Source organism: Myotis lucifugus, unplaced genomic scaffold (assembly GCF_000147115.1).
Source record: "Myotis lucifugus unplaced genomic scaffold, Myoluc2.0 scaffold_959, whole genome shotgun sequence".
NCBI lineage: Eukaryota > Metazoa > Chordata > Mammalia > Chiroptera > Vespertilionidae > Myotis > Myotis lucifugus.
Window position 1 is genome coordinate 100,127 of NW_005872007.1, and position 14,116 is coordinate 114,242.

A 14,116-nucleotide genomic window follows, 5' to 3' on the forward strand; every position below is an offset into this window, starting at 1 on the left:
TATTATTTGTCTATATCCTGGTTAAATACTCTCATCGTGGTCAGTTTTAAAATGCCAAAATGATAGCACTGATAATGGACATGATATGATATTTCAGTAGCACATCATTGTATTTTATTCCCAACACATTGATACAGTAGCAAAAAATATGCTTCTGAACTTTCCTAATAACACAGTAAAATTATTGGGATCCCCAAGTTTTAAACCTTTCTTAAAATTTGATTTAAGTATAATTGATTTAAATCATACATTCAAAAAATACTTCAATTGATTTTAGGGAAGAACAGGGAGGAAGAGAGAGAAACATCAATGATGAGAGAGAATCACTGGTAGGCTGCATCCTGTACCTCCATTCTCCCTGGGAAATGAGCCTGCAATCCATTTATGTGCCCTGACCATGGATAGAACCATGGCCTTCTGGTTCATAGGTCAATGATCAACCAATGAGACACACCAGCTGGGCTAGAGTATTTTAAAATTTTTTCAATATATATAATTATTATTATTTTTTAAATATATTTTATTGATTTTTTACAGAGAGGAAGGCAACGGATAGAGAGTTGGAAACGTCGATTGATCAGTTGCCTCCTGCACAACCCCTACTGGGGATGTGCCCCCAACCAACGTACATGCCCTTGACCTGAAACAAACCTGGGACCTTTCAGTCTGTAAGCCTTTGCTCTATCCACTGAGCCAAAAACGGTTAGGGCTGTAATTTTTATTATTGATAGTATTACAGATGTCTCTCATTTCCCCCTGTATACATATTCTTTGGTGGATCTATTCCATACCTGGCCTTCCCCTCCTCTCAGAGATCTATCAGTATGAACCAGTTAAGCAGACCTCCAGTCCTGTCCTCCAGCACCCCCTGGGTCATTGCAAAAACTACATTACCCGGAAAACACTGCGCCAGAGTCAGCCAGGTAAGCAGCATTTTGGTGCTCTCACATCCGGTTAGGGCGGGACTTCCTCCTCCTGGCGGTCATTTTGAACTCTTCTGTGGGTGCACAGACTCAGGTGCTTCAGCGCTTGTTGGCGAGTAGCAGGAGGTGTTGGAGGCAGCGGCCCCGCTGGGCAGTGTGTGTCTGAGGCTTGTTGACCACAAACCGGCGGGATTGGGGCGTCCGTGCCTCCCCGACTCCTCTCCGCTCACACAGTTTGACTCAGCGTCACCCCATTGAACCCTCCAGCCTCTGTTCCCGCCGCCGCTCGGGTCCCGCAGCCCAGGGCGCAGCGTCCAGCACAGTGAGTCCTCGTGGGGCCCCGGGGTATGAGGGGGGGAGGAGGGCGACGGGTGCGGGGCCCCCGGAGAGGCCGTGGGGGGACTGAGCCGGGAGGTGGGGACACCCATGCCTGGTTTGTGTCTAAAGGCGACAGAGAGGACGAAAGGCGGGTCCCGGGAGGAGTTTTACTTTCATGCTCAGGGCGACGGGGCTGTGGGTGGTTGTGAACAACAGAGGGATGAGGCTGAGATGCGGATCTAAACGTTCCCCAAACGCCCAGAGGAGGAGCCGCCTCCAGGAGAGAGGGCGGCAGTGAGGGCGGGAGAAGGGGCTGTGAACACAGCGACCCGGCAGGAGGCGCCCTGAGGACCAGCCCTGAGGGAGGGGCATCTCCGCGTCGCTGGACCTCGGGCCTGAGCCCCTGGGTCCTGGGGTGGGTGCCAGGCCCTCAGCAGCCCTTTAGTTCCCACAGGTTCCTGCAGGTGAGAGCCGCTGAGGGAACTGGGCTGTGGGGGTGTCAGGGCCTCACACTATCGTGGCCTCTGATAGTGGGGTCCTGGGGCTGTCCAGCCCCTCTTCTCGGGGGACCTTGGACCTGGGGACCTTGAAGGGACACCAAGCCCAGAACCCTATGTCAAGGGTCATATGAGTGGCACCTGATTTTGGCAGCCAGTGGAATTGTGTGTGACAGGTCCTTCCATGCATGGGTTCCAGGATATGCAAAGGCTTGAAGTGAAGACTCAGCTGATTCAGGGACCAGCAGGTGTCCATTTTAAAAAAATAGGAACTGGAAACAGGGACAGGAATCAAGTCCAGAGGAGCTTTGTGACCACTTGGGTTTCTGTTCTGCTGGTGATGGGGTCATTGGGGTAATTGGTCAGTAGAGCAGGTTACCTGTCCCAGGTCTCATTAGACTCCCTGTGGCTGCAGCATGATGCACAGTATGGGTGTGAGGACGGTGGTAGAAATGCTAGGACGGAAGCTGCTGTGATAGTGTTGGTGAGTGTGATGGTAACTGGAGCGCAATGGTGGTTGTGGATGTGGAAGAAACAGTTTCATTATGGATCAGGGTTTTAGGTGTGGCCACCTGGATTTTCTAATTTTGAGGATTGGAGAGAGGGGTAAAGGTTTGGATTTAGTACCTGATGGTATGAAAGCACCATCAACTGACATGGAGGAATTCATGGGAAAAGTAATGTTCATGAAGAATATAAAATCCTTTATTTTTTGCTTTTTAGGATATCATATATTTCAGAGGCCAGTTCATGACCATCTGGAACTCTGAGGAGTACTTCCAGATGAAGACTACTTAGAAAAAATATTAAAGTGTATGGATCAGGAATGAGTTGTAGATCACATTTTTTTTTTATTGGAGGTGGAAGAGTAATTCAAAAAAGGTGAGACTGGCTGGTGCATATTTACTTCTATTTTTAATTGATTTCAGAGAGGAAAGGAGAGAGAGATAGAAACATCAATAATGAGAGAATCACCGAACAGCTGCCTCCTGCACGCCCCTCCCCACTGGGGTAATCAAGCCCATAACCTGGGCATGTACCTCCCCACCCCCAGTCGGAACCAAACCTGTAACCCTTTACTCCGCAGGCCAGTGGTCTATCCACAGAGCCAAACCAGCCAGGGCCATATTTAATTCTTAAATGCTCACCAGCATTTCTTGTGATCTTTGTGTGGCCTGGTGTGTTGCATCCAGTTTGGTAGATTTGCTTATAGGCAGGAGTGGGCATCTGTGAGACTCACAGGGCATGGGGTAGAGGACCGTAGGCAGTGGGACTTGATTACTGAAGGCTGTGACTGGAGAAGGGGCATCAAGTGCAGCAGCAGTAGAATTGGGCTCTGAATAACTGAGATCTGATGTGGTTCTCAATAGGTTAGGAGGTTGAAGGCTTTGTCTTTGGGAGGGAGGCCTTCATAGCAGAACTGAAGGCTGTGTCTTGGGTGTGGGCATTCAGAGTCAGAATAGTACTTGATAATGTTTGAACTTGCCACGCAGTCTCTGGAACACACATGCTGATTAATGACTAAGACCAAGGAGATGTCTATGGGAGCTGGGGTACGGGAGTGCAGGTGTGAGAGAGGTGTGGGAGAAGGAGTGATGTGCTCTTGGAGAGGGAGTGTGAATTCATGGCCACAGATCCCTGATATTGACACAGAGGGAATGAAGGTTGAGTCCATTTCTGCTGTTAACTGGATGATACAACATGGGGAATTGTACCGTAATTCCTGAAAAGACGGGTGTTGTGGTGCTATATGCCAGGTCCACAATTCAGGTGTCATATAGGTGCACAGCTGCTTGTTGTTTTGGGGCTGTTATAGTGATCAATAGGAATGCGATAGCAGACATCAGTGTCACCTGGGCTTGAAAATTTCTACTGGATTTTGGAAGAGAGAAGGGTAAGAGAGAAATACATTACAGAGGAGGTGAGTTAGAATGTTGAAAAAAAGGTGATTAGAAAACAGCCCCTCCACTACATAGCTTATATGTGTTGTCTTTGAAGTTGTGACTCTGGGAATGAAGCTGTATGAGAGAAGTGTGATACAAAGAATTATGTGGAACAGGTAGCAAAAAGTGTTGGCCTCAGCACCCTAGGACTGGAATCGAAAGGGTGACGAGTGATGCTTGTTTTTCGGGGTCTTGGAGGCAGAATCTTCGGGACAACAAGGATATTGCTACACAAGACCAGTGTCAAATCAGTCACATGTCTCTTCACGGCCAACATTTATCTGTCCCCTGTATGGTGACACCCATTGCATTGACCCTAAATGCGAGCCCCTGAGGTCAGGTATAATCAATCTGGGCATCTGCTTTATGGCTGTGGGAAGACACAGTATCAGTAGGAATATAAGAAGAGAGTGACTCTGAGGGATGCAGGCCTGCTATTTTCTGTGATGTGGGAGTAGATGAGCAGATGGATATGGAGAGTGGGAAGTATGATAAAAGTAAAAGGCTAGGAGAGAAGCTGATCATGGACTGAACTGTCCCCATTACGACAGGATATGAACTTTGAGGACATGGCCATTGGCTTCTCTCAGGAGGAGTGGGGGCTCCTTGATGAGGCTCAGAGACATATGTACTGCGATGTGATGCTGCAGCCTGCTGTCATGTCGGCCGCCATCTTGGATCTCTCACATTCATTCTTTATATACATGTATGTTTTACTTATCTGTTACAGTGTAAGTGCGCGTTTTACTTTTGAAGATATGCAGAACTGTGATCTAAAATGGTCATTCCCTTTGACTTCCCAGACACACACAATAATGAAAATTCTAGTTGTTTTTTCTTTATTCATGTGAGCTCATGAGATGTTTTATACTTTTAAATTGTAGGCCCAAAATTCAGTATAGTGTTAACTTGTTTTTTTTTAAAACCATTTCCATAAGAAATGTTTATGGTGAGCATTTCTTTATGCATTTATACACCTTGTCTTTATCTCTTTGTTGTAAGACACCACTGCACTCGGATCAGCCGTCTTTATCTATTTGTTAAAAAATCTGGTCAGAAACTTTTGCAGTTTTTAAAATGAAGTTAGGTCTATCCACAGAGCCAAACCAGCCAGGGCCATATTTAATTCTTAAATGCTCACCAGCATTTCTTGTGATCTTTGTGTGGCCTGGTGTGTTGCATCCAGTTTGGTAGATTTGCTCATCTTGTGCAATCTTTTCTAACATGAAATAATGAACTCAAACTCTACAGACCAAGCTGAGGCAGGCCCACTGCAGGATGTTTCCTGTTTCCGAACACAGTTATGCCTGGACATCTTCTATAAAGAGAGACCCAGGCATTATTTTGTTTAGAGCACTTGGGGGAAAACATGATGGCCCTCATTCTCCTCAGTGTTGTTGACTCAAATAGGAGGACTGTTCAGCATCTAAGACATCTGTATTCACTTCACTCATTCCTTAAAGACACAAGTGATTTCTTTGCCATTTGGAACTATACATTTTTTTAAATATATTTTATTGGTTTTTTTACAGAGAGGAAGGGTGAGGGATAGAGAGTTAGAAACATTGATGAGAGAGAAACATCGATCAACTGCTTCCTGCACACCCCCCTACTGGGGATATGCCCGCAACCAAGGTACATGCCCTTGACCGGAATCGAACCTGGGACCCTTGAGTCCGCAGGCTGATGCTCTATCCACTGAGCCAAACTGGTTAGGGCTCGAACTATAATTTTTTAATACTGGAAGCCGAATTGTTTTTTTTTCCCAAATTTTATCTTATGCACAATTTAATGCCCACTTACATGATACACTTTTAAGTTTAGTCTACGTTGCTAATATTCTCCACCATTCACTTTAAGTCAAAGCATTCAATAGTACATTAAGTGAAGTTAAGTATTGTATTATTTGTCAATTTTCCTGGTGTTAAATACTCTCATCATGATCAGTTTTAAACTGACAAAATGATGGGACTGAGCATGGGCCTACTAAGATATTTCAGTAGCAAATCATTCCAACACGCTGATATAGTAGGTACAAATATACTCAAGAACATTCATGTTAAAGTAGTAAAATAATGTGAAGTGGCAACTTTCAAACATTTTAAACTTTGATGTCAGTATAATTGATTTAAAACATACAGTGGGGCCTTGACTTACGAGTGTCCCGACTAACGAGTTTTTTTGAGATATGAGCCATCTCTCTGCTGATTTTTTGCTTTGAGTTGCAAGCTCAAAAAAATTCGGGTTACAAGCCAGCTTCAGATACCCCACCGCTAGTTGGCGAAGGGGTGTGTCTGAGGCTTGATTTGACATACGAGTAATTTGAGTTATGAGCTCTGTCAGGGAACAAATTAAACTCGTAAGTCAAGGCCCCACTGTATATTCAAAAAATATATTTTTATTGATTTCAGAGAAGAAGGGAGGGGGTAGAGAGAGAGAGAGAAACATCAAAGATGAGAGGGAATCAATGATAGACTGCCTCCTGCAAGCACCACAGTATGAATCCACCCACCACCTGAGCAGGTGTCCTGACCAGAAATCCATCAGAGACCTGCAGCGTCATAGGTTAACACTCAACCACTGAACCACACCACCTGGGCTCTCCTAAGATTTTCAGGGATCCCACTCACCTGTAACCAGGGTAGCAGTGAGCAGTGGCAGCTCATCCTGGGCTAACACCCAGGATCTGCACTCAAGGCCTCCTTTTCTCTGAATGCCCAGTGAGCTAACAGCAGCCTCACTTTGGCTCATTTATTTCCCACTATGTTTCTAAAGTGGCAAAGGAGCCACACCTAGTCCCTGTGCTGTTGCTTGTTCTATCATAGGGCCTTCCTTTTTTTATTATCCCCAGCTTTAATTAATGTACTCTCAAAATATTCGGGACTCATCTTGTGAAATCTTTTCTAACATGAAATAATGAACTCAAACTCTACAGACCAAGCTGAGGCAGACCCACTGCAGGATGTTTCCTGTTTCCGAACACAGTTATGCCTGGACATCTTCTATAAAGAGAGACCCAGGCATTATTTTGTTTAGAGCACTTGGGGAAAAACATGATGGCCCTCATTCACCTCGGTGTTGTTGACTCAAATCAATCTATTTTTTTAAAAAATGTATTTTATTGGTTTTTTTACAGAGAGGAAGGAAAGGGATAGAGAGTTAGAAACATCAATGAAAGAGAAACATCTATCTACTGCCTCCTGCACACCCCCCACTGGGGTTGTGCCCGCAACCAAGGTACATGCCCCTGACCGGAATTGAACCCAGGTCCCTTCAGTTCGCAGGCCGACGCTCTATCTACTGAGCCAAACTGGTTACAGTGACTCAAATCAATCTTAACACTATTCGATTTTTTAGGGAGAGGGAGATGGAGAAACATCAATGATGATAGAGAATCATTGATCCGTTGCCTCATGCGTGCCCTTCCGGGAAAGAGTCCCCAACCTGGTCATGTGCCCTGTCCTGGAATCGAACCAGAGATACCTTGGTTCTTGGGTCCACGCCCAACCACTGAGCCATGCCATGTGGGCAAACCATTGTTGTTATTGTTGACTCCATAACAAATAGTCCCAATTTACTCCATCCTCATCCCCCTTTGCTTCCTTTTATCCTGCCCCCACCATTTCTAGGCCCTCACCACATTATTGTCTATGTCCATGGACTATGCATATATGTATATACTTTTAAAAATATATTTTTATTGATTTTAGAAAGAGGAAGGGAGAGGGAGAGATAAATACATCAATGAAGAGAGAGAATCACTGATTTGCTGCCTCCTGCAGGTCCCCACTCCCATCCCCACCCCCACCCAACTGAGAATTGAACCTACAACCCATGTATGTTCCCTGACCAAGAATAGAACCGTGACCTCATGGATCATAGGTCAGTGCTCAACCATTGAGCCCCAGCAGCTGGGCTATATTATTTAAAATAAAATGCCCTGACCGGTTTGGCTCAGTGGATAGAGCGCTGGCCTGCGGACTCAAGGGTCCCCGGTTCGATTCCCGTCAGGGGCATGTGCCTTGGTTGCAGGCACATCCCCAGTTGGGGGTGTGCAGGAGGCAGCTGATTGATGTTTCTCTCTCATCGATGTTCCTGACTCTCTATCCCTCTCCCTTCCTGTCTGTAAAAAATCAATAAAATATATTTTAAAAAAATAAAAAGAATAAAATAAAATAAAATGTATTTTTTATCATTGATAGTATTACAGATGTCTGCCATTTTCGCCTGCACATATATTCCTTGGGGGATCTCTCCCAGTCCTCCCCACAACCCTCTCCTGGGAGATCTGCCTGTCTGTTCCAGCTAACCAGGCCTCTAGTCCCATCTTGTCTTTCCCCAGGGCCACTTGATGAGCCACATCACCTTTATTCACCAATGTCATTGGCTGGGATGCTAGTACTCCCCTTGGCATTTGGGAAAACTACATTACCCAGGAAGAAATGCGCCGACATGGGCGGAGCTACAGAGCACTTTTGGTGTCAGTGAATCTGGTTAGGGCAGAACTTCCACCTTTCTCCTCCAGGCGGGCATTTTGACCTCTTCAGTTTCTTCAAGGACTCACAGGCTTCAGCCCACTGGTCGTGAGGAGGAGGAGGCCTAGGAGGCAGCGTCCTTGCTGTGCGGGGTGTGTCTGAGGCTTGTTGAGCACCAACAGGCCAGGATTGGGAACTCCGTGCCTCCCAAACTCCTCTCTGCTTAAGCTTTATCTCAGCCTGACCCCATTTAACCCTCCAGCCTTGGGGACTGGCACCTCTCAGTTACTGCAGCCCAGGATGCCACATCCAGGACAGTGAGTCGCTCCTGGGTGACACATGATTGATGGGGAAAGAGGGCCACAGGCTGCAATGCCACCTTCTAAGGACACGGTGGTGTGGCTAAGCCTGGAGGATTCGGAAACCCATGCCTGTTGTGGGATAAAGGCAACAAAGAGACGAGGTGTGGTTTTGCAGGAGGAGTTTTACTTTCACTCTCAGAACGCTGGGGCCATAGATGGTTGTGAAAAGAAGAGGGACATTGTCCGAGGCAGGATTCTAACTTTTCCTAACATTGCTCAGAGGAAGGACAGACTAGAAGACAGAGGACAGCAGCTGTGGACAGGAAGGGGAAGTCCTGTAAATGATAAGGGAACTGGCAAGAGTGAGCCCTGAGGACTGAGCCCTGAGATAACACAGGCATCTGGAGGGCACCTGGCCTCTGGGCTGGGCAAGGGTATTGAGCAGTCTGAGCCCATAGATCCTGGTGGTTGCCAGGCTCTCAACAGACCATTTTCTTTCCACAAATTCCGGCAAATACAGAATGAATTAGGTGTACCGGTTCATGAATATTATTTCAGGGCCTCACACTCTTGTGGCCTCTGCGAGAGTGTTGTCCTGAGAAGGAAGCTGTGTGAGAGAAGTGTTGTTTAAAGAACTCTGTGCAACAGCAGTGCAAAGCTATGGTCTCAGCACCTTGCGATTGGGGTCAAGAGGGCGAAGTGTGATGCCATGTATTTGGTGTCTTTGAGAAACAATCTGAGGGTGTTGCCTGACAAGACCAGTATCCAGTCACTCACACTATTGTTATGGCCAGCATCTCTCTTTAACCTATGGTTTGACACACTCTGTTGATAAAATTCAGTGTAGCCTGCATGGAAGGTCCAGAGCTCAGGTATCTTTTATCTGCTCAAATGCCTTTAATATGGTGGGAAGACAAAATGTCAGTAGGAATATAAGAAGACAGTGGCTTTCATGGGATGAAGGCCTGGTATTTTCTCTGATGTGAGGAGTAGACAGAGCAGATGGATGTGGAGGGTCGGGAGCATGACAGACTTACAGTCATAGGAGTGAATCTGATCTTGGGCTGTACTTTCCCCATTATGACAGGATATGAACTATGAGGACGTGGCCATTGTCTTCTCTCAGGAGGAATGGGAGCTCCTTGATGAGGCTCAGAGACTTCTGTACTGCGATGTGATGCTGGAAGTGTTTGCACTTGTGTCATCTGTAGGTAAGACCTTGATGTTCTCCCAAGTGTCTTGAGGTGATGCCCTCTCTTCCTTTATTCCTCAGGCATAGCTTTCTCTCTCCCACAGCAAGAATAGGGTTTCTGCTAAATTTCCCCACTGTCTTGTCAAATGTGCTGTGGCTGCCAGGGATGAGCTGGATGTAGAGTCCTGAGCAAAGGACTCCACGAACATCTCGCTAACCCCTGTTACCTCAAAAAGCACTGGAAACAGAAGGTCAGGAATCTTCCAGTGAGCTTAATGGGGCCCAGCTTGCACTTTCTCTTCATGGGAGGCTGACAGTGTCCACATGCATGGCTTCAACTTCTGCCTTCTTTCTCTAGGTGACCTGTGCCATGTTATGGTCTTTACTTAAAAGGACCATAGGCTGTTCTTGTGAGACCTGCAATCAATTGTTTGTTATATTCTCTTCCCTGAATACTAGAGCAAGGTGTGTTGCTCTGGCCAGAGCTGACTGCTCACCTCTTCATCACCTGTTCCTCTGCATTGGTGCCTCTGCAGTATTCTGCAACATTGACTTGCACGTGTGTTATGAGGTGAACATATGTGCTAATTAGTCCTCGAAACCAGCTATGCCTTTATTGAATTTTACTTGGAGTAAGAACTGACCAATTCTTGTACAGCTCGTCCTTGTCCCCAGCAGACAAGCCGTGCTGAATGCTGTTAGTTGAAGGATTAGCTGGAAATCCATATTCTCATCCATGTGGTGCTTGCCATGTTTGTGTCTTATTTCTAGTGATGCCTCCCTATTTTGTGATCTTCATTAGCCCAGGAAGTCTCAAGAGCCTCTTATCAACCCTTCCTAGACATCTCTAATTTTCAGACAATTGAATGAAAACAACATGTGATGTGTAATACACTTTGGTAATGGGACTTCCCCATGTCACCACATTCAACATTAATTTCTTTACCCTGTCTCACTTTTCAGGTTGTTGGCATAAAGTCGATGGTGATGAGGCCTGTTCTGCTCAGAGTGTATCTATAAAAGGAGAGTCGCAGGTCAGGGCTTCTAAGACAGCTCCAGCCACCCAGAAGATCCCTCTGTGTAAGCGGTGTTTCTCTGTGTTAAAAGGTATTTTGCACCTGAGTGGGTCACATGCAACAGACTTTGAGCAGAAAGCCTTCTTCTGTAGTGACCCATGTGTTGGAGACTCCTGTTCCTGTGCAAACCCTCACGAGCAACAGAGGAATGAATGTGGAGAGGAGCCCTGGAAACAAGGTATGGACAGGGCCTCCTCAGTGAGTAGGTCCAATTTCTTATCGTTGGTGCCTTCCCTCAGCGGGAAGGTTGGGAAAGACTTGCTGTACAACTCAGAGCTACTCCGGCACCAGGCCACTCTCAACACTGAGGAGCTACCCTGTGGCAGTGAGATTTCACAGCAATTTCTTCATGGAAATAGTCACCACCAGTGGGGTGAATGTGAAAATGCTGCTAAACACAACCTGAAAGTTGTTCAACATCAGGGTGTATTTTCTGGAGAACTGATTTATGAGTGTAACAAATGTAGGAAAGTGTTTAGACAAAACTTGAATGTCATTCGACATAGGAGAGTTCACACTGGAGAAAAGCAGTATGAATGTAGTGAATGTGGGAAGTTCTTCAGAGAAAGACGTGCACTCATTAGACACCAGAGAGTTCACACTACAGAGAAGCCATATGAGTGTATGGAACGTGGGAAGTCTTTTAGCCAAAAATCCAACTTTACAAAGCACCTGAGAGTTCACAGTGGCGACAAGCGATATGAATGCTCTGATTGTGGAAAGTCCTTCAATGTTAACTATACCCTCAAAGTACACCAGAGAGTTCACACTGGAGAAAAGCCCTATAAGTGTACAGAATGTGGGGTGTCATTTCGTGTAAGGTCTCACCTCACTAGACATCTCAGAGTTCACACTGGAGAGAAGCCATATGAATGTACGGAATGTGGGAAGTTTTTTAGCCAAAAATCCAACTTTACAAAGCACCTGAGAGTTCACAGTAATGACAAGCCATATGAGTGCTGTGATTGTGGGAAGTCCTTCAATGATAAGTATTATTTCAAAGTACACCAGAGAATTCACACTGGAGAAAAGCCCTATAAGTGTACAGAATGTGGGGTGTCATTTCGTATAAGGTCTAACCTCACTAGTCATCTCAAAGTTCACACTGGAGAGAAGCCATATGAATGTACTGAATGTGGGAAGTCTTTTAGCCAAAAATCTTGCCTTATTAGGCACCTGAGAGTTCACAGTGATGAAAAGGCATATGAGTGCTGTGATTGTGGGAAGTCCTTCAATGATCAGTCTTATCTCAAAGTACACCAGAGAGTTCACACTGGAGAAAAGCCCTATAAGTGTACAGAATGTGGGGTGTCATTTCGTGTAAGGTGTACCCTCACTAGACATCTCAGAGTTCACACTAGAAAGAAGCCATATGAATGTACTGAATGTGGGAAGTCGTTTATCAAAAAAGTTTACCTTATTAGACACCTGAGAGTTCACAGTGACGACAAGCCATATTAGTGCTGTGATTGTGGAAAGTCCTTCAGTAAGAAGTCTATCCTCAAAGAACACCAGAGAAGTTCACACTGAAGAAAAGCCCTAAAGATATAGAGCAGAGGTTCTCAAACTACGGCCCGTGGGCCACATGCAGCCCGCCGAAAACATTTATCCGGCCTGCCGGGTGTTTTGCCGCCGCTGCCTTTCCTGCTTAGCAGCTGACTCGTCCCGGGCCCACAGTGCACGTGTGTGGAATGTCTGAGGGACAGTGAACGGGCCCCCTGTTTAAAAAGTTTGAGGACCCCTGATATAAAGAATGTGGGATGTCCTTTCCTTGAAGGGCTCAGCACACTAGCCACCACAGAGTTCACACTGGAGAGAAGTGTTAAATGTGCAGGGAATGTTTTCTTTTTCTCAGTATAACAACACTGAAGGTGACTCTTTGGGACCTATTTTTCTGAATTTAAACGCCTTTTAATGGAACATGCACTCTGATGTATTCATCAGTTTCAGGCACAAGTGAGGCTTGAAGGAGCTGCATTGTACTTGCTAACATGCCCAGACCTGCTAACTGATTGATGTCACAGCGAGCATGTGTGGCTGAAGATATTTCACCTCTACCACCTGGCTCACCTGAAGAGTGTGCATCAGTCACAACCCCTGTGTGCTCAGGGGAAATGTATTCTGTGTTCTCACTTGTGCTTGAGAACATTATGATTACTTCAAGCTCTTGACAGGATCTTCCTTTCTGACTAGGGAATGCATCTGATCCAGGTTTTGTTCAGAGCACCCACCCTCAGCTAAGGAGTGCTGCAACTTTCAGAGACATTGTGGGTCTCACATTATGCTTTTATGAATTGTTTTACTTTCTAATTCACCAACCTGCAAATTGCTTACTGCCCTCTGTTCTGGTTTATGATCTTTAGTAAACATGTTTTTTCTTTTGTAGCTTTTCTCTTTTTTTAAATTTCACTCTCTGGATGATTTGATACAAAAGCTGTGATCTATCATCATGGCGAGATGAACAGATATGGTGGGGTCCCAAACTGTCTGTGCTTTGGAAAGCTATAATAATGTGGTCTTTGTCCAATAATGGCTTATTTTGTACCATTGACCAAGGCAATGAAAGAAAGTTTGCATAACTTTGTGGTTCCAATTTACAGCCTGGTGCCTCTAATGTTGGTGAGGTCAGTGGTCCCCCAGAAGAGGAGTCCTTTTTTGTTCTATCATTGTTCTCACATTATCCTCTGATGAATCGTTTTAGGTTCTAATTCACCAACTTACAAACTGCTTTGCCATCCTCTGTTCTGGTTTATGATCTTTTTAGTAAAGGTGTTTTTTGCTTTTGTACCTTTAATTTTGTGGGTTATATTCACTGCCTGGGATGATTTGAAAGGATAGTTGTGATCTGTCAAATGCAGCGGGGAACACATATGGTGGGGTCCCAAACTTTCTGCACTTTGGAAGGCTCATAATAATGGCAAAAAATCACTCTTTACCCAATATTGGTTTATTTTGTATTGCTAACCAAGTCCTTCAACAAAAATCTGCATGACTTTTTGGTTCTAATTTTTTAGCCTGGTGCCAGTATTATTGGTGAGGTCAGTGATCACCTGGAAGAAGAGTCCTTTGTTGTGCTCCTGTGAACAATATAAACTATATTCTCTGTTCATAGTATGTCTTACTGCAAAGGAGCCCTGAGCCATGATGTGTGAAATATCATAGGCTGGTTTTATTGGTTGTAACACTGTGAAGTGCAACTAATATTGGGACAGACACTGTTTTCATAATGAGTGGAAGAGACATCAGTATAGTGGATGAAAATTGCCTCTTCTGAACATTATCCATAAATGACCCAGTCCTGAAGCTTGTTTGTTCTTTTTGTAACTGAAGTGATTGGTTGTGAAAAGAATCTCATGGTTTTGGGGATTCCCTCGGCCCCTCTATGGTGTT

At 45.3% G+C, this 14,116-nt stretch overlaps 1 protein-coding gene across 2 annotated transcripts; it reads left to right on the top strand.

Annotated features, from left to right (window-relative positions):
- Positions 1–709: 709 nt before the first annotated feature.
- On the top strand, positions 710–12,981 carry LOC111824138 (zinc finger protein 501-like). 2 transcript variants are annotated; one of them, XM_023747740.1, is made up of 5 exons: positions 710–1,245; positions 4,233–4,305; positions 9,619–9,669; positions 10,614–10,904; positions 12,671–12,981. In XM_023747740.1, exons 2-5 carry the CDS (start codon positions 4,236–4,238, stop codon positions 12,691–12,693), a joined length of 435 nt encoding a protein of 144 aa, XP_023603508.1. In that variant the 5' UTR covers positions 710–1,245; positions 4,233–4,235; the 3' UTR covers positions 12,694–12,981. The 2 variants fall into 2 exon arrangements, with proteins under 2 accessions (XP_023603508.1, XP_023603507.1); XM_023747739.1 differs by lacking the exons at positions 710–1,245; positions 4,233–4,305; positions 9,619–9,669; positions 12,671–12,981 and adding an exon at positions 10,149–10,221 and having other exon boundaries at positions 10,758–12,476.
- Positions 12,982–14,116: the final 1,135 nt, after the last annotated feature.

Coding starts and splice junctions, on each gene's coding strand:
- LOC111824138 (XM_023747739.1), top strand. CDS start 10,907: ATGGACAGGGCCTCCTCAGTGAGTAGGTCCAATTTCTTATCGTTGGTG.